General features: G+C 39.7%; 2 protein-coding genes across 5 annotated transcripts in view; one reads left to right on the forward strand and one right to left on the reverse strand.

The window, feature by feature from the left end:
* LOC116308159 (uncharacterized) overlaps positions 1–9,566 on the forward strand; it is a 48,750-nt gene extending 39,184 nt beyond the window's left edge. Inside the window, exons 3-14 of one of the 3 annotated variants that reach the window (XM_089027022.1) lie at positions 6,226–6,446; positions 6,695–6,741; positions 6,858–6,960; positions 7,119–7,307; positions 7,408–7,544; positions 7,643–7,754; positions 7,843–7,926; positions 8,080–8,260; positions 8,703–8,792; positions 8,969–9,046; positions 9,116–9,185; positions 9,265–9,566. In XM_089027022.1, coding sequence (XP_088883148.1) covers positions 6,226–6,446; positions 6,695–6,741; positions 6,858–6,960; positions 7,119–7,307; positions 7,408–7,544; positions 7,643–7,754; positions 7,843–7,926; positions 8,080–8,260; positions 8,703–8,792; positions 8,969–9,046; positions 9,116–9,185; positions 9,265–9,460 — 1,508 coding nt within the window. In that variant the 3' untranslated portion in view covers positions 9,461–9,566. Of the gene's footprint in view, positions 1–6,225; positions 6,447–6,694; positions 6,742–6,857; positions 6,961–7,118; positions 7,308–7,407; positions 7,545–7,642; positions 7,755–7,842; positions 7,927–8,079; positions 8,261–8,702; positions 8,793–8,968; positions 9,047–9,115; positions 9,186–9,245 lie in introns of all 3 variants that reach the window. The other 2 variants (XM_089027024.1, XM_089027023.1) reach the window with 2 other exon arrangements.
* A 35-nt stretch (positions 9,567–9,601) lies between these two features.
* Positions 9,602–14,237, reverse strand: LOC148913103 (uncharacterized). 2 transcript variants are annotated; one of them, XM_089027031.1, is made up of 8 exons: positions 13,291–14,237; positions 12,664–12,798; positions 12,427–12,568; positions 11,743–11,939; positions 11,512–11,662; positions 11,061–11,141; positions 10,674–10,736; positions 9,602–10,433 (listed from the first exon to the last, which is right to left on the reverse strand). In XM_089027031.1, exons 2-8 carry the CDS (start codon positions 12,796–12,798, stop codon positions 10,252–10,254), a joined length of 951 nt encoding a protein of 316 aa, XP_088883157.1. In that variant the 5' UTR covers positions 13,291–14,237; the 3' UTR covers positions 9,602–10,251. The 2 variants fall into 2 exon arrangements, with proteins under 2 accessions (XP_088883157.1, XP_088883158.1); XM_089027032.1 differs by lacking the exon at positions 12,664–12,798.
* Between the last annotated feature and the right edge of the window lie 957 nt (positions 14,238–15,194).

Here is a 15,194-nt window from a genome sequence, read left to right on the forward strand (position 1 = left end):
CTTTCTTAGCATACTTCCCGCATTTAAAATGAGCTTCTCCTAGATACTTTCCATCTTCATCCCACGCTTTCTTGGCTCGTCTTCCAAACTGAAGAAGCGTATGTTGGCAAATGTGGCATTTTTTTGCCTTGTTAAAAGCCTCCTGGTTCTCTTTGGTAAATTCCATCTTCTTTGGACGTCTTAATTGTTCTCTAATCTCCCCCTCCTCTTCTCGCAATGCTTCTAGAAACTCATTAGCTGCGTTCTTACCTCGGTAAATCACAGGAGGGTTTGCTTTACCGTCTGATCTGACTACTATGTAACCAAAGGAGCAGATCTCGTGTAATCCTACCTTATTCGTGGCACCACGTTTCTGCTCTTCCTTAGTTATCAACGCTTCGAAGTCTGCATATATCACGTAAGGCACTTGCATCTGCTTTTGATGGTCTGCGTATGAAAGCTCTTTGTTGGTGGGTATCTGGATCCGTTGCGCCACTTCTTCGACTCCGCGGCAGATCTCATCGTGTTTCTTTAGGGCATTTAAGGATGTAAATGACAGCAAGCAGCAGTCACAGAAGTACTTTTTGCCTTTGTGCTTAGTATGTCTGTAGAATAGTCTGCTAATGTGTTTAACCCATGAGTAGTGTCCGCCGTGGTAGAATAAATGTACGCGCTCTCCTTTACTTTTTGACAGAACTAACGGTACTATCGTCTGCTCTCTGACTCCGTAAACGTTAATTGCTAGATCGTTTATTTCCTCAAATATGGGGATGTCTATCAACTGCATGGGAAATTCCACACCATCCCACTCTAAATCATCTGTGGGATACTTACTTGTCCTACAGGGATCCTTCTCTGCTGGATACAGTGCAGACCTGATTGCCCACATAAAGCATCGATTGTCTTCATTCTTCACGTTTACAATAGCCTTCTTCCTTTCTACCCACGTTGGTAGCGGTACGTAACTCCCCCCTCGTATGGGTACGTACCTGGCCATACTTATCTCTATTCCTTCAACCTCCTCTACTGTCCAACCCGATCCTTCTTTCGTGTAGTTAGACAGCGACTCCATTATTGCTTCTAAGGCTTCACTGAGTGACCTATCCAGATTCGTGGATTCTAATATCACTAACGACTTTGATCGCAACATTGCTGTCGTCATTACCTCGTCTTTTGACAAACTTACTTCTACCATTATGCTCGCTTTCAGGGCTCCTAATTCTTCTATACCTTTTCGGAGAGTCCTTTTAACCTTCCTTTCTGACTGACGCCAAAACTGTCTAACGTCAATCTCACCGTTACCGGGTATTGTCACCGTGCTGAAGTTGCTTTGGGATTCCATCTATATAATAGGAAATATTTTATACCTAATACCAAGCACTTTTTAGGTCGTCGTAGTCGTACTCACAGTCCTGACAATGCCAAAACAATTTAACCTTAGTCTCAAACTTCTTACCACATCCACAATCATAACTGCTCATACACTTCGTCTTCATTTTCAAATGCTTTTTCAAATCCGCTTCTTTCTTAAAAGTTCTCTTACATTCTTCGCACTCCATATATAGACTAACATATTTAAGTGCGCTGTTGCCCTCAACCACACTTGGAGTGGGGGTCGTCCGTAGGTGGATTTTTGATACGGATCTTGCCCGTGTTGAGATTGCGCTGGAACCCCCATTCCCTATACTACTCGAGGACGAAGCAAACAAAAAGGAGGGGCAAGTGTGACAGAGTCAAAAGACACTATTTTGGACAGTAATTATTTAGTCATAAATCTATATTTTTAATTAGGAATGCCTCGTGTACACATAGGAATGTAATTCTTTAGTTAACTGTTTGCGTGGAAAATGCGTAAGCAAGAAATAATTTCCGTACGTAATTACATTACAGTGAGTCATGCCTAGGTTTGGCGCTTGTTTACGTAAGTTCGTGTTTGGGACATCCTGTTTGCGCCTAGGGCGTGCAACATTGCATAGGATGTGTAAGGTCTTAAGAATGCAGGTTTTTCCATAAAAATAGGCCCAAACTAAGCTTAAATCAGTGTAGTAAAAGTTCTTGAAGACGTTGCACATATCAAGACAAGGAATTCTCTACGATGTAAAGAGATATCCTGTAATCTCGTTCCCGTTTTTTTTCATGTATTGTAAAGTTGTGTGAATTTTTCAATAAATTCTTTTGTCAAAACCACTTGCAATCTGATTCATAGCTGAGCGCCTTGCCGCCGGTTACACCAGCACTTGATCACCCTCCTGGATCTGACTGTCTTGTGCTCTCCTCTTGGCGTCTGCGTACTGTTTCCCCTTCTCTTTCCATTCACTGTCTCTATCTCTCACCTCATAGTCCCAACTGGTTTCAGTCAGTTGGGGTAGTTTTGTGCGAATGTTCCGCCCATATAGAAGCTGTGAAGGGCTTATTCCTGTTGTGCTGTGTGGTGTGCTACGGTGCATTATCAGAAACTTGTTCATCTCTCCTCTCCAGTCCCTTCGTTCCACTTGAGCAATGCGTAACCTCTTCAGGATACTGCGATTCTGACGCTCAACTTCTCCATTGGCCTGGGGCCAGAGAGGAGTGGTTCTCCTATGTTCAATGCCATTCTCACGCAAATACTCCTCGAACTGCTCACTTACAAACTGTGTTCCATTGTCTGTTCTTAATGACAGTGGTAGGCCATGAGTAACAAATGCTTGGTCCAGGAGTGATATGATCTTCTCGGAAGTTATGGATTTGGTGAAATCTATCTCAAAGAATCTACTGTAGTAATCCACCACGACAAACAGGTAGTCACCAGAGGGTAATGGACCCAACAGGTCAGCAGCTAAGTGCTCCCATGGAGCAGAGGGCAACTCAGTGCGGGTCATGGGCTCGGGTTTGTGAGGTTGGCTAACCAACTGACACCCATAACATTCTTTGCAGTGCTTTTCAACTTCCTTGTCTAGTCCCGGCCACCAGACTTTAGACCTGAGTCGTTGCTTCATGGCTACAATACCTGGGTGGCCTTCATGGGCTAGCTCTAGTACTTGACCTCGGAGTTGTTTGGGCACTACAATCCTTGCTCCTCTCAACACAAGTTGACCAACCGCTCCTAACTCATTCCGCACTGGCAGGTACTCTTTAAATTTGATGTCATCCCATCTTCCATTAAGCAGACACTCCCTGATGCACATCAACTCTGGATCATGTTCTGACACTCTTTCCATCTCGCGTGTGGTCAAGGCACATGGGGTCGCCTCCCGAGCTACAAACCTAATATAATGTTCGGTGGTATCATCTGAGCCAGTAACTGATGATGGGGACAGAAGTCGTGACAGTGAATCAGCGATGTTGCTTGGGCCAGGGATGTACTTAACAGTGTATGTGTAGGGCTGCAGTCTTAGGAGCCATCTCTCAATCCTTGCACAGGTCTTTGACTTTGGTGTAAAAATACACTCTAGTGGCTTGTGGTCTGTCCACAGTTCAAAATCAGCACCAAAGATGTAGGCATGGAACCTCTCGCATGACCAGACTATGGCCAAGGCCTCTTTCTCCGTCTGTGAATATCTCTTCTCAGTGTCACTTAAACTGCGGCTGGCATAACTAATTACTCTGAGTTCTCCTGCTTGTTCCTGTACCAGAACAGCTCCCAATCCGACCGGACTGGCATCTGCAATCACTTTGGTGGGTGCACTTTGGTCAAAGTATCCCAGGGTCTCTGCATTGGTGAGTCTCCTCTTCAACTCCTTGAATGCTCTACTCTGCTCTGGACCCCATTGAAATGGCTCTTGTGCCTTTGTAAGCTTTCTCAAGGGTGCAGAGATGGTAGCTAGGTCTGGGATGAACCGTGCAGTGAAGTTCACCAGTCCTAGGAAACTCCGTACTTCTGCGGCATTTGTAGGCTCTCTAGCCTCAGCAACTGCTCTCACCTTTTCATCTGCTGGTCCAATTCCTCTTTCTGACAATACATGACCCAGGAATTCTATCTTTGGCATTTTGAATTGACACTTGGCACGGTTGAATGTTAATCCCCTTTCTGCTAGCACCTTAACTACCTCTGCGACTCTTCTATCATGCTCCTCTTCTGTTGATGCATGCACAATGACATCATCAATAATATTCTGAGCACCATCACATCCTTGCAGGACTTGCTGGAGAACTCTCTGATACATTTCCGGGGCACAGCTGATCCCAAACATGAGGCGTTTGTAGCGGTATAGGCCTTGGTGGGTTGAGAATGTAGTAATATCCCTCGATTGTGGAGCTAACTCAATTTGATGGTAGGCTGACTTAAGATCCAATTTACTAAACACTTTGCTTTGTGTCATGTCTTGGATGACTTCATCAATGGTAGGTATAGGGTACCTCTCGCGCTTCACAGCCATGTTTGCCTGCCGCATATCAACACAGAGTCTGATATCCCCTGTGGATTTTGTAACAACTACTACTGGGGATACCCAGGAACTTGGACCCTCAACCCTCTCTATGATATCAAGTTCCACTAGCTCATCAAGCTTTTGGCTCAGTTTATCCCGCAGGTGGTAGGGTACTCGACGCATTTTTTGGGCCACTGGTGTGACCTCTGGGTCTATGGGGATCTTTAGTTGGAAATCCTTCAACTTTCCAATACCTTCACAACAATTTGGATGTTTATCCAGAATACTAGACTGTCCCTGGGACCCATCTAAAGACATGTTAAGGGCATTGATTTCTGGTCCCAGCTTTAACACTCCAAGCAATATTGCTGTATCCCGACCAAGGAGTGCTGGACCCTCTTCTTCAATCACAATGAAGTCAACACCACTTGCAAGTCTTTCCCCGATGGACACTTGGGCTGTAAACTTCCCAGCAACTGTCAGAGGTTCTTTACTCCCATATGGAAAGAGGTTCTGTGGACTACGGGTGGAGGTACATTGAATCTTGCTATCTTTCAGGTGTTCCCACAACTTCCTGTCAACAACATTACAACTAGCACCAGAGTCAATGATCATTTCAATTGGTATTCCTCCCACTTGAACCATTACTCGACCATTAACTGTACCATCGGAGCTACCATGAATACTAAATGCATATTTATCTTTACCTGGTCCTTGGTCATCATCATCATATTCAACTTGCCTTACATGTTGTCTCCCACCTTTGTTTCGCTCACTTGGCTGGGTCCTACACACTCTCTCGAAATGTCCAGTTCCTTGGCACTTCCTGCACTGCTTACCAATAGCTGGGCATTTAGGGTCTTTGGACCTGTGTCCTTCACGTCCACACGAGAAGCAGGTGATCTGACCCTTTCTTCCATCTCTCCTTTGGTCCCGCTGTACATAGTTTGTCTCAACAGTCACCTTATTGACTTCCTCTGATTTCCCTTCTATAGCACGGGCTTGCCTCTCTGACTGTTCCATAGCTCGAGCAATCTCTTTTAACTGTGCGAGGGTCAATCCTCGGCCCTTTTGGAGTAGCTTCAAACGAAGATTGTGCGATGAGCACTTGCTAATGACTTGATCCCTTATTTGCTCGTCCACTGCTGTATTTTCTCCGAATTCGCAGGTTTGGGCCTTCTGTCGCAGTCTGGTGATAAACTGATCCACAGTTTCATTAGGAAGTTGACTCATTTCGCGAAAACAAAGTCTCTCGTACGGCACATTTGCCTGAGGTTTGAAGTAATTATTCAATGCTCTAGTCGCTAGAGTATAAACACTCGCTTCATCATTCGTTTCCTCCATCAAGGTGAAATAAATATCCTGTACATTCATTCCAGCAGTGTGTAGAAGTAGTGCTTTCTTCTGTTCCGGGTCAGCGACTCCCTTGCCCGTAGCAAACAGCTCAAATGCACGTAGCCATCTTTGCCATCGGGCATCAAGACCAGCCGACTCCGTGCAATCAAATGGCTCCAAGCCACCTAATTCAGATAAAAATCTGGCCATGTTGTCTTAAAACGATCAATCTATATCTAAGATTATCTTTGTGGTGATCCTCGTCGCCAAATGTGGTGTATTTTCTAAATAATAATCAACTACACTAAACCATGTGCTTTGATGCTCGTCTCTTTATTACACACATGCGCACTCGCACGCTTGCAAACCTAACAGGGGTGGGGTGGGTAAATCCACCAACACTACAGTGTTTATTTAACCACTAAAGATTATTCTGAAGAAGTTTCAGCTCAATTGAAGTTTGAGCGATTTTCGTTCAAGTCCCCCTTTAAAAGATCTTGCCGGTTAATTAATTCTTATCACTACTGACACCAAATATAAAATCATTTTAAATTCCAATTTTTAGGTAGACACCATAATGTTTTGGTTCCTACGTGCAGCTGTGCCACAATAATGGAGATTTTAGTCTACCACCGATTCTGGCCAGCTACACCATGCTCCCCAACCATGGCTTTCTCTTTTCATCTCCTACTAAGATTACAGGCCTTAATGTTTGAGTGTCATATTTCAGTTTATGATTTTGTCAAGCATTTATTCTTTTATAATAGGGATGCACCATTTTCGAAGGTAAATCAAAATATTGATTCAATTAGAAGAGGGTTCTGAAGGGGTAAAATGGGAGCTGGGATGTGCCTTTTCTGGAGGCTGGGAAATGGGATTTCATGCACTGGGAGTGGGATTCATGACCAAAAAAACAAAATAAAAAGTAATAAAATATTGATATACATAGATATTATTTTATTAATAAATTAATCATTTTATAATTAGGAATAACTTGATTATGATATAAATTATATCCTCACAATTTATTGCAGACTCGTAACATTTATGAGCAATTACGCAAAAGCTTTGAGGAATTCAGGTAATAGTTCCCTACTTAATCAAAGAAAAATAAACTTAATGATAAAAGATAGAAATAATGATATCCCAAATAATTATAAACTATATCATCAATAGTCATTTATTTTTACTCCTAAGCTATCATTTTAAAGCCATTGAAAGTGTACCTGTGGTGACATATGATGATCTAGAAATTGAACTTGAAAGCATAAAATGCCCTTCATGCCCTGATCCATCAGAGGTGAATATAATAATATAATTTTGTTTTATTTTGATGTTATGTTCTATTATCTCTATCTCTATCTTTAAGCTCAACTTAATAGATGTATTGTCACAGTCACAACTCTATAATGCTTTATTAATACTTATTTATTTATACATATAATTTGAATTTTGTAGAAAGAAGATGTGTTTTTGTCAGCTGATGCTTGTTTTGGTCTACCACGCAAGAGATCAGCTGGGGAAAGCTTTCAAGATCCACTTTCTTGCGATTGCTACTTCCTTGACCAAGATAAAGTGGACAAATTTATGGAGGAATATCCCAAATCAGATAGTCGTAGGTCAGATGCACTCAAAGATAGAGGAAAGGTATAATAATATACATTTTGAAAAATAAGTTTATAAAGAAAATAAGTTTACTTCTAGGCATACCTTTTTGCCACATATTATTATTATTATTGTTTTAAAGGACTGCAGTGACTTTCAAGCAGGATCTGTCATAAGATCAAAAGGGAGGTATATTGCTTTAGATGAAACAGCTGTGTTTGGGATGGCCTGCAGGCATGCTTTTCCATTGAAGTTCTTAAACTTAAAAGGAGGTGAAAGGTAATAACACTTTTATTGATAATTTTTAAAATATTAATTAATAATGGTATAGAATTGGTCTTTAAATTATGACAATTTTTGCATTCAAAAACCATTAGGATTGGCTATATGGTGTATTTGCTGATAAACGTGGTTGGTGATGAGCGGTTCACCAACAACAACCTCAAAGTAATGTACGATATTTGCTGTCAATTGAACAAGCACTTGAAGGTAATATTTTTGTTCATAAAGACAATATTTGTAAATGTTTTTTTTAAATGTTTATTTTTTCCTTTTTTATCATTTACATATCTTGAAGAGCCATGGTAGATCAGACCTTATTAGTAAGGTAGAGCTGGCATGCCCACAATTTCATGCCTATGCACATGGAGCAGATTGTCAGGTAAGTTGACCCAGCAGTATATTATGGGATAATATGACACTCAACACAACTGACATGCACACATCTCTACTTTATCTTAAAATACCATGACTCCAAAAAATATATATATATAATTTGATCTATTTATATTATAAATTTGTTTCTTAAATTAAGATGCAATACAGCCCTCGACGTTTACCTGGCTGGGGATTGTGTGATGGAGAAGTAATGGAAAGGCTGTGGTCTTACCTTGGTAAATTCAAGAAGATGACCAAAGAAATGTCCAGCATTCATCGTCAAGACATTCTAACAGATGCCCTTCATTTCTATGCTTTACATCAAAAAAATACCCTAGGTTAATATATAGCTCTTATTATCGGAGTGCAAGGTCCGTACCGTAAGTTATGGACCGAGTTTTTTCCACTGCCTTATGGCCCAAGCGCATAGCGTGAGGTCCGTAAAAAGTGGAAAAAACGAGGGTCCTTAACTTATGGTACGGACTGTGCAAACGAGGTTAATAAGATATTTATTATATGGCAAGGCTTATGAAGTAAAAATTGATTTTTGGTCTGTACTATAAGTTACGGACCACACATTGACCAATCATAGCGCGTGAAATTACCTTGCCATATAATAAATAAATTTATAATCACATTAAATTTTGTGTTTCTTTTTAAATTGCAAATTCTAAATTTTGAGATATATTTTCCAGTTTTCAATTTCAGTAAAAAAAAATTGCAACACATTTGCACCTGTGGATGGCCCAGGCCATAATTTTTTGGTAATTTATCTTTTAGTAACTTCAACCCTACTTCGACACAAAAGTGCTTTGAAAGTTCAGAAAGAGGCTTTAGACACCATAAAGGAAATTGAAGAAGAATACAGCAGTAAGTTTGTTTGGACCTAAATTTGGTAATGTGCTCAGGTTAATTGTGGACATATGACATTATGAGCCAGTAGTGAACTTTAAATGGTAAATTCTTAACTGATGTCTTCACTTTTGATTTAATGCATGATCATGGTGAATTTAATCTATTGACTTAGTTTAATATTGTATTGATAGGTATTGTTTCCTCGGAGGTAATACAGCAGTGGCTGGAGGAAGAAAAGAGTATTCTAATTAACAAGAATGCTCCCAAAGGTAACAAACCCCACATGCAGGATATATATATTTTTCTATTTACTTACTGCATTAAAAATCTATTTCCAGTTACTTTTCCAGAAGGACATGAATGGATAATGGAGTACTTCCAGCTGTTACGCAAATTTTATGCATTGAGGTGTGAATTATTGTTTGGTATGTCATTCGATTTAAGATTGCTTCATTTTTTGCTTTTTAGGGAAAATGTTATCCTTCAGCAGGTTGATGAATCCTGTGAGAGACATATGGGAAAGTGGGTATAATAACTGTAATAACAATACACTGTGCCCCAATAGACCTCTTTATCTTTGCATGCAAATTGCCCATTTCAGACCACATGTCATTATCATTTCCCTTGAGATTTCTTCATCTCTTAAAATATTTACACATGAAAGAATGAATTCCCAGGCTTAAGGAGTGGCATTACATGGTCTGAAATGAGGGAACAAACAACGAAGCTAAAGAGGTCTATTACATTGTATTTGATATTTTAATCAAACAATAAACAAAAAAAAAAACATCAGTTAAATCGTATTATATTAGTCGGGTTTAATGACTTCACTCTGTAACTGAGTTCTAACTCCTTGATATTATTGGTTTTAACGATTTTAACATCCACACACAAATCAATTAATTAAATATATATTGCAATTTGCTTAGAACTTTTCAATCATTGTATATTTCAACTTAATATCTATTCATTAGTTTGTAGATATGATGTTTATGGGTTTATTGTAGATAAAACTCTGAAAGTTCTATCGTTAACTAAATCTTTAGCCTGTATACGTACTAATTTGTGCCGTTTCGCAGATAGAGTGGTTCTCATAAACCAGTCGTGAAACAAAGGTGTACTAAATCCTGCTAACTTATAGTGTAATAGTGAGAAGCACATAATGGAAAGCAGAGGAACGGGAGTAATGCAGTTTAATAGATTGAAGTGTATTTCATGGGTTACTGAAACCTCTCTATCACCTGTTGGCTGCTCTGTATTCTAGCAGTTCAACTATTTTTGTTTTTTCTCTCGCAATTTTCTTGGTTTTTGAGCCAGGACAGATGGGCTGCCTTGACCAAATTCAGGATGCAGCTGGTCAATCAACGTCTTGGCTTCCTTTCCCTTCTTCTTTTCGGCTGACGATGCCTGTACTGTAATGCCTACAGGCCTAACGTTGGCAGATGGCCAGGCAATGTAGGACCCCTTCTCTACTTCACCTGGGATAGTCTTCCCAAGCGGTTACAGTACTGTCCATGACATCCGTTACTTGGAAAGCATACCAACCCGGAGATAGTTGGCGGCCATGGACAGTGCTTCGCTCCACTTTCAGCCCTTGCCCTACGACCTTGCCTGTTCCATCAAGCAGCTGAAAATCGGCGGAGGAGCATGCTGTTGCTGCAGAAAAGAACGTAAAAGAGTTAAAGGCGCGATTACACGATGTTATTATTTTCTCTTCAACTTGTCTCGCATTGCGTTCACAAATTGCGCCATTGTGTACACGATGCGACGCTCGGTGCAACTTGTGTATCAACGCCATAGCGAGACCGTATAGTAACGAAGGCGTAAGATTCGTTAAAGGGGCCGTTCAACTTCGTGACAATGAGCGTCCCATGGTTACTATTTAATAATATGTACCTTTGCTGTTTGTTTGAAGTAGTTCACCAGAAGGCGCTGCATTGATAGCAGTATTGTTGGTTTCTGAAGCAAAAAAGCAATTTATTTCACGCCCAAAATCAATAGACTTGCTACCCCACAATACATTTCTTTGTAATTTTATTGGGTTTTCCAGGAAGTTCATAACTAGAAGTGTCCATCAGGTATTGGGGTTGTGTCCGATGTGTTTTACCAACGAGTTATTTATGACTTCTGGTTTTCCTAGCATTTCATAGCGTTTACTTCGACAAAATACTGCATCATATTATCCGTAGTTATTAAATGATAAGACGTTCTCATTCAGCACTTTTTATCTTTAAAAAAAACGTTAAAAGATACTTAAACAAAGATCTGAGTATACCAGCTTACTTTTTGTTTTCTTTATTGTTTTTTTCTTCTGTTCGATTTCTGCGGATAACTCCGCTGATTTCTCTTCCATTTTCTCTTGAGCTAAACATTAATTGAAAAAAATAGCAACCATATCTAGATTAGTCAATTTCAAAAAGGTTTGGATTTAATACTATATACATGTACGTATGCTGGTGATATGGTAATCAGTAATATTAATGATCATTTATTTCTACTTCATACTCTTGCAAAGTGAAAATTAAAAATATACTACATATAGACATACATATTGAAAAAATAATCTATTTTTTATTCCCTTAGGCAATTGTCAGTCCATTTATTTCTTAATTCCGAACAGCATGAAGTCCTATTACATACATTTATGGTCTCCTTACACTCATTTCTACTAGAATGGTTGGCGCAATAAAACAACGATTTTTGAAACAGGTGCATTCCAAAATATGCGACCTACCTACACTTTTCACCAGAGATGATACTGTGTAATTCATAAACACCTCATCTCTGGCAAGCATGCCAACTCCATTAGCGAAGTAGCGTTCTGGCACTCCATCGAAGAGTCCAATCCACAAGGAAGGGCAACCCAAGTCATTTAATTGTTCAATCTTCGTAAAAAAGAAAAGGAAAGGACTTCAAATAAGATAACTAAAAGTCGTCCACATAATGATTTTGCCACTAAACTTACAGAATCGCGTATCACGCTCGAGAGTCTTTTTACTCGTTTAGAGCGCGACTCCTTCTTTTGCGCAGCCGGATTTTGGTTTGCTTCCTCTGCTCTTCGGGTATAAGCTTCCATTTCCCCGGCGCCCAACTTTTTCCACATGGCGTTTGCCGTCTGCTGCAATCCACTTTTGCCATCCTCATCCCCTATTGACTTGCCCACTAGTGGTCAAAAATCGTGTATTAGTTTATATTCCTATCACAATCTGGAAACCTAATTCTAGTATAATGAATAGCCTTAGGGTAAGGTAATACGATTAACAAAATACGCGAGTTGCAGAACAAATGTTGCTCGTTTTACCACCCCAAACGCAAAGAGTTTTCTTGGTTACACAGAATAGTAAAGAGAGCTTCTACTTCGTGCAACAAAATGACGCAACAAAAATCGGGGTGATAAGGTTCTATGTTGTGCGACAAGGTGCACGATTTTGTTGTTCGTATTTTGCCACACCTTTTACACTTATATCTGACTGAAAATCATTCCGGTTTCGTCTTGGGGATGTCCAATGCTTTGCTTTTTTAACAAAATATAAAAAAATTGAAATTTTTATGATGATGTATATAAAACGAATTTACAACCTAAACCGTAACGTTGTAGTTTCCACTCTGAATTTGTACTTATATAAATGAAGTTACAAAATGCCCTTACAAGAAGATTTTAAAAAATCAGACTTAAACATCTGGTATGCACTGGTTTTCCGGGTTTTGCACGGAACCGAAGGCTGAGCCTTTCTTGTCGAGGTCCTTTGTCTAGATTGTCCCCGACGTTTCCTCTCGTTGCCGATCCATTGCTATGATAGAAAAAAAGAAAAAAAATTCGTAAAATGCCATCATTTCTCATAGGCTGAGCATATCATGAAATCATTAAAAAAATATTTTTACCCACCTTGACTTTTGTTGGGCTTAAAAGCGTATCTTTCGCTGCCTTTTCAATTTTCTTTTTTTGGGAGGTAGAAGTCATTCCATCTTCCCAGTATTTATTCAAAATTTCTTGTTTCTCTTTATCGAGAGCTTTAGGCATCTATCGATGTATCAATAAGATACGAATACATCTCGTAATCCAAATAAGGAGTAGTAAGCCAGTAGTTACTGGAGTATATTACGTGTCTTGTACTGTGTTGTAAGCCAGTAGTTACTGGAGTATATTACGTGTCTTGTACTGTGTTGTAAGCCAGTAGTTACTGGAGTATATTACGTGTCCTGTACTGTGTTGTAAGCCAGTAGTTACTGGAGTCTATTACGTGTCTTGTACTGTGTTGTAAGCCAGTAGTTACTGCAGTCTATTACGTGTCTTGTACTGTGTTGTAAGCCAGTAGTTACTGCAGTCTATTACGTGTCTTGTACTGTGTTGTAAGCCAGTAGTTACTGGAGTCTATTACGTGTCTTGTACTGTGTTGTAAGCCAGTAGTTACTGGAGTATATTACGTGTCTTATACTGTGTTGTAAGCCAGTAGTTACTGGAGTATATTACGTGTCGATCGTGTGCTCTCGTACGAATGTGGAAGTACCTTACCTTGATGATATATAACTGCGATCAAAATCTGTCAGAAACACGAACTATATGGGATGATTTTAGCAATACAGGCTGTGTAAAAAGGTAAGGAATACAGTATTTGCAGGGGTCAACAGGCGTTCCATTCGGCAAACCCAGAAGAGGTTGGGCGCTAGCTTTATCGCTTTTTACAAAGGTCAGTAACATCTGGTTACAAGGACTTTACAACTTTCAGTAAGCACTGACTCACAACGTACGGGACGGGTGTGTTTGGAATCCCTTCGAAAAAATCCTGTTGAACTTTTATTAACAACTTGTAATGAATGAGGAGGACTGGGAACTATCCTCACCTCAGACCCTCGCGGTTAAACTCATGAATTTGGGAGCGCAGTTCAACCGCAGTATCAAAATATATATATTGGTTAATATTGTAAAGAAATGATTACAATTAATAAAAAAATCATGGACCGAGTATTAGCTCACGCGGGAGACAATAGAGGTCGACTTGGAGCAAGCTTATGATTTTGCGAAAATCTAAGGCTGCTCTCTCTTTCCGTGTTTTGAGTATTACACTTAAAACCCTGCATCACGGAACAGCAAGTAGAAGGAGCGTGGAGCACCCTCGGGAAGCCTTCGGGAATGGTGGGAACAGGTGAAGAGAGTATGTTTCAAGTCTGACAGACGTGAGAGGGGACACTTCATATATAGTCTATATGGTGATGTTCTGCTGGATAGGGTATGGTTTATCGAGATATTGGTCTTAGACATGTTATACTATTTCCGTGTTGATGTCTTCAAGAGGTTCATCCGTCTCAGATAGACAAGTGCTGTCCAGCGTTTTTCAAAATGTAGGAAATACTTTAAAACCATGGGCTACAGCCCATTCGTTTTGCGCAAAGACGACTGAAAATTAGAATTTTGCAATTTGCTGTCGAAAGTAAATTTTTTTGGAAAATAAAAATTTGGGTATTTCGTTTCACAAATAATTTTAACATCGTTTGTTTGCACTGTTTTGTACCCCCCCCCCCCCCCCCCCCAATTTTGAATTTATTTTCAATCTAGACAGACAGAGAGTTTGGTGGTGTCTTCTGGTTGTTGTTTTTACAGCTGTTTCCTGCCTTGCAGTTTCTGCTATCTTTTGCCTCTAGTGTTTTCATGCAAAGCCTTTAATTCTTATTCACATAAAATTGTTATGTTATTGGCTAACCACTATAAGCCGGGGAGACAATTGCTACTAAGATGGGAAGCCGTTTAGGAGAAATGTCAAAAGACGATACACATTCATATTTTCCTTTTATCAGATTGGTTAGCCTGTGGATGATGATGATGATGATGATGATGATGATGATAAATGTTCTCTGATTGGTTGAAGTTCCCTGACATGAACCAATCAGCGTGGATTATTATTTTCCCGCTCTTTTCATCACGTGACTGGTTGGTTGGAAGTTTTTCAAAGTTGGTTTTGTTCTTTGTTCTTCATCAACCAAGAATTTCTACTGGATTATTGCTCTCTTCCCAACAGTTTACTGACTTACACAACCAGCCACATTGCAAGTAAATACCTCAACTACTAAACCTATTTACATCTGCTTCGAGGAGTCTGGAAAAGTTATGGAAAAAATTGCTTGTTTTTTGGCGAGAATATGTCAAACTGTAAAAATGTTCGCAGTCAAGACCTTCGTTTAGTCAGTATTTTGTCTTCTTTGATCTGATGTGAAAAGACCCAGGAAAAGAACCACCAAACAGCAAGGAAAGTTTGTTTTGTTTTTTTAGTCTTGTTTTGAGTATATAGAATTTGTTCTAAATATCCGTGTTATTTATTTTCTTTCAGACTCGAGGTGAGCTGAACAAAGACAAGTAAAAAAGGGTGAGCTGAATTATTGCTGATCCTCACATTGAAAAACTAGATAACTATGATTATTGAA

This window comes from Actinia tenebrosa, unplaced genomic scaffold (genome assembly GCF_029948245.1).
Source record: "Actinia tenebrosa isolate PJP-AT-01 unplaced genomic scaffold, QUT_ActTen_1.0 PGA_scaffold10__47_contigs__length_13832649, whole genome shotgun sequence".
NCBI classification, from domain to species: Eukaryota; Metazoa; Cnidaria; class Anthozoa; order Actiniaria; family Actiniidae; genus Actinia; species Actinia tenebrosa.

What these genes read in the sequence shown, in the direction of transcription:
- LOC148913103 (XM_089027031.1), bottom strand. Translation starts at nt 12,798, where the DNA reads ATGCCTAAAGCTCTCGATAAAGAGAAACAAGAAATTTTGAATAAATAC. An exon ending in CGAGCGTGATACGCGATTCT is followed by an intron (nt 11,663 to 11,742) that starts GTAAGTTTAGTG and finishes TTTTTTACGAAG; the next exon opens with ATTGAACAATTAAATGACTT. An exon ending in AACAATAAAGAAAACAAAAA is followed by an intron (nt 10,737 to 11,060) that starts GTAAGCTGGTAT and finishes TTTTTGCTTCAG; the next exon opens with AAACCAACAATACTGCTATC.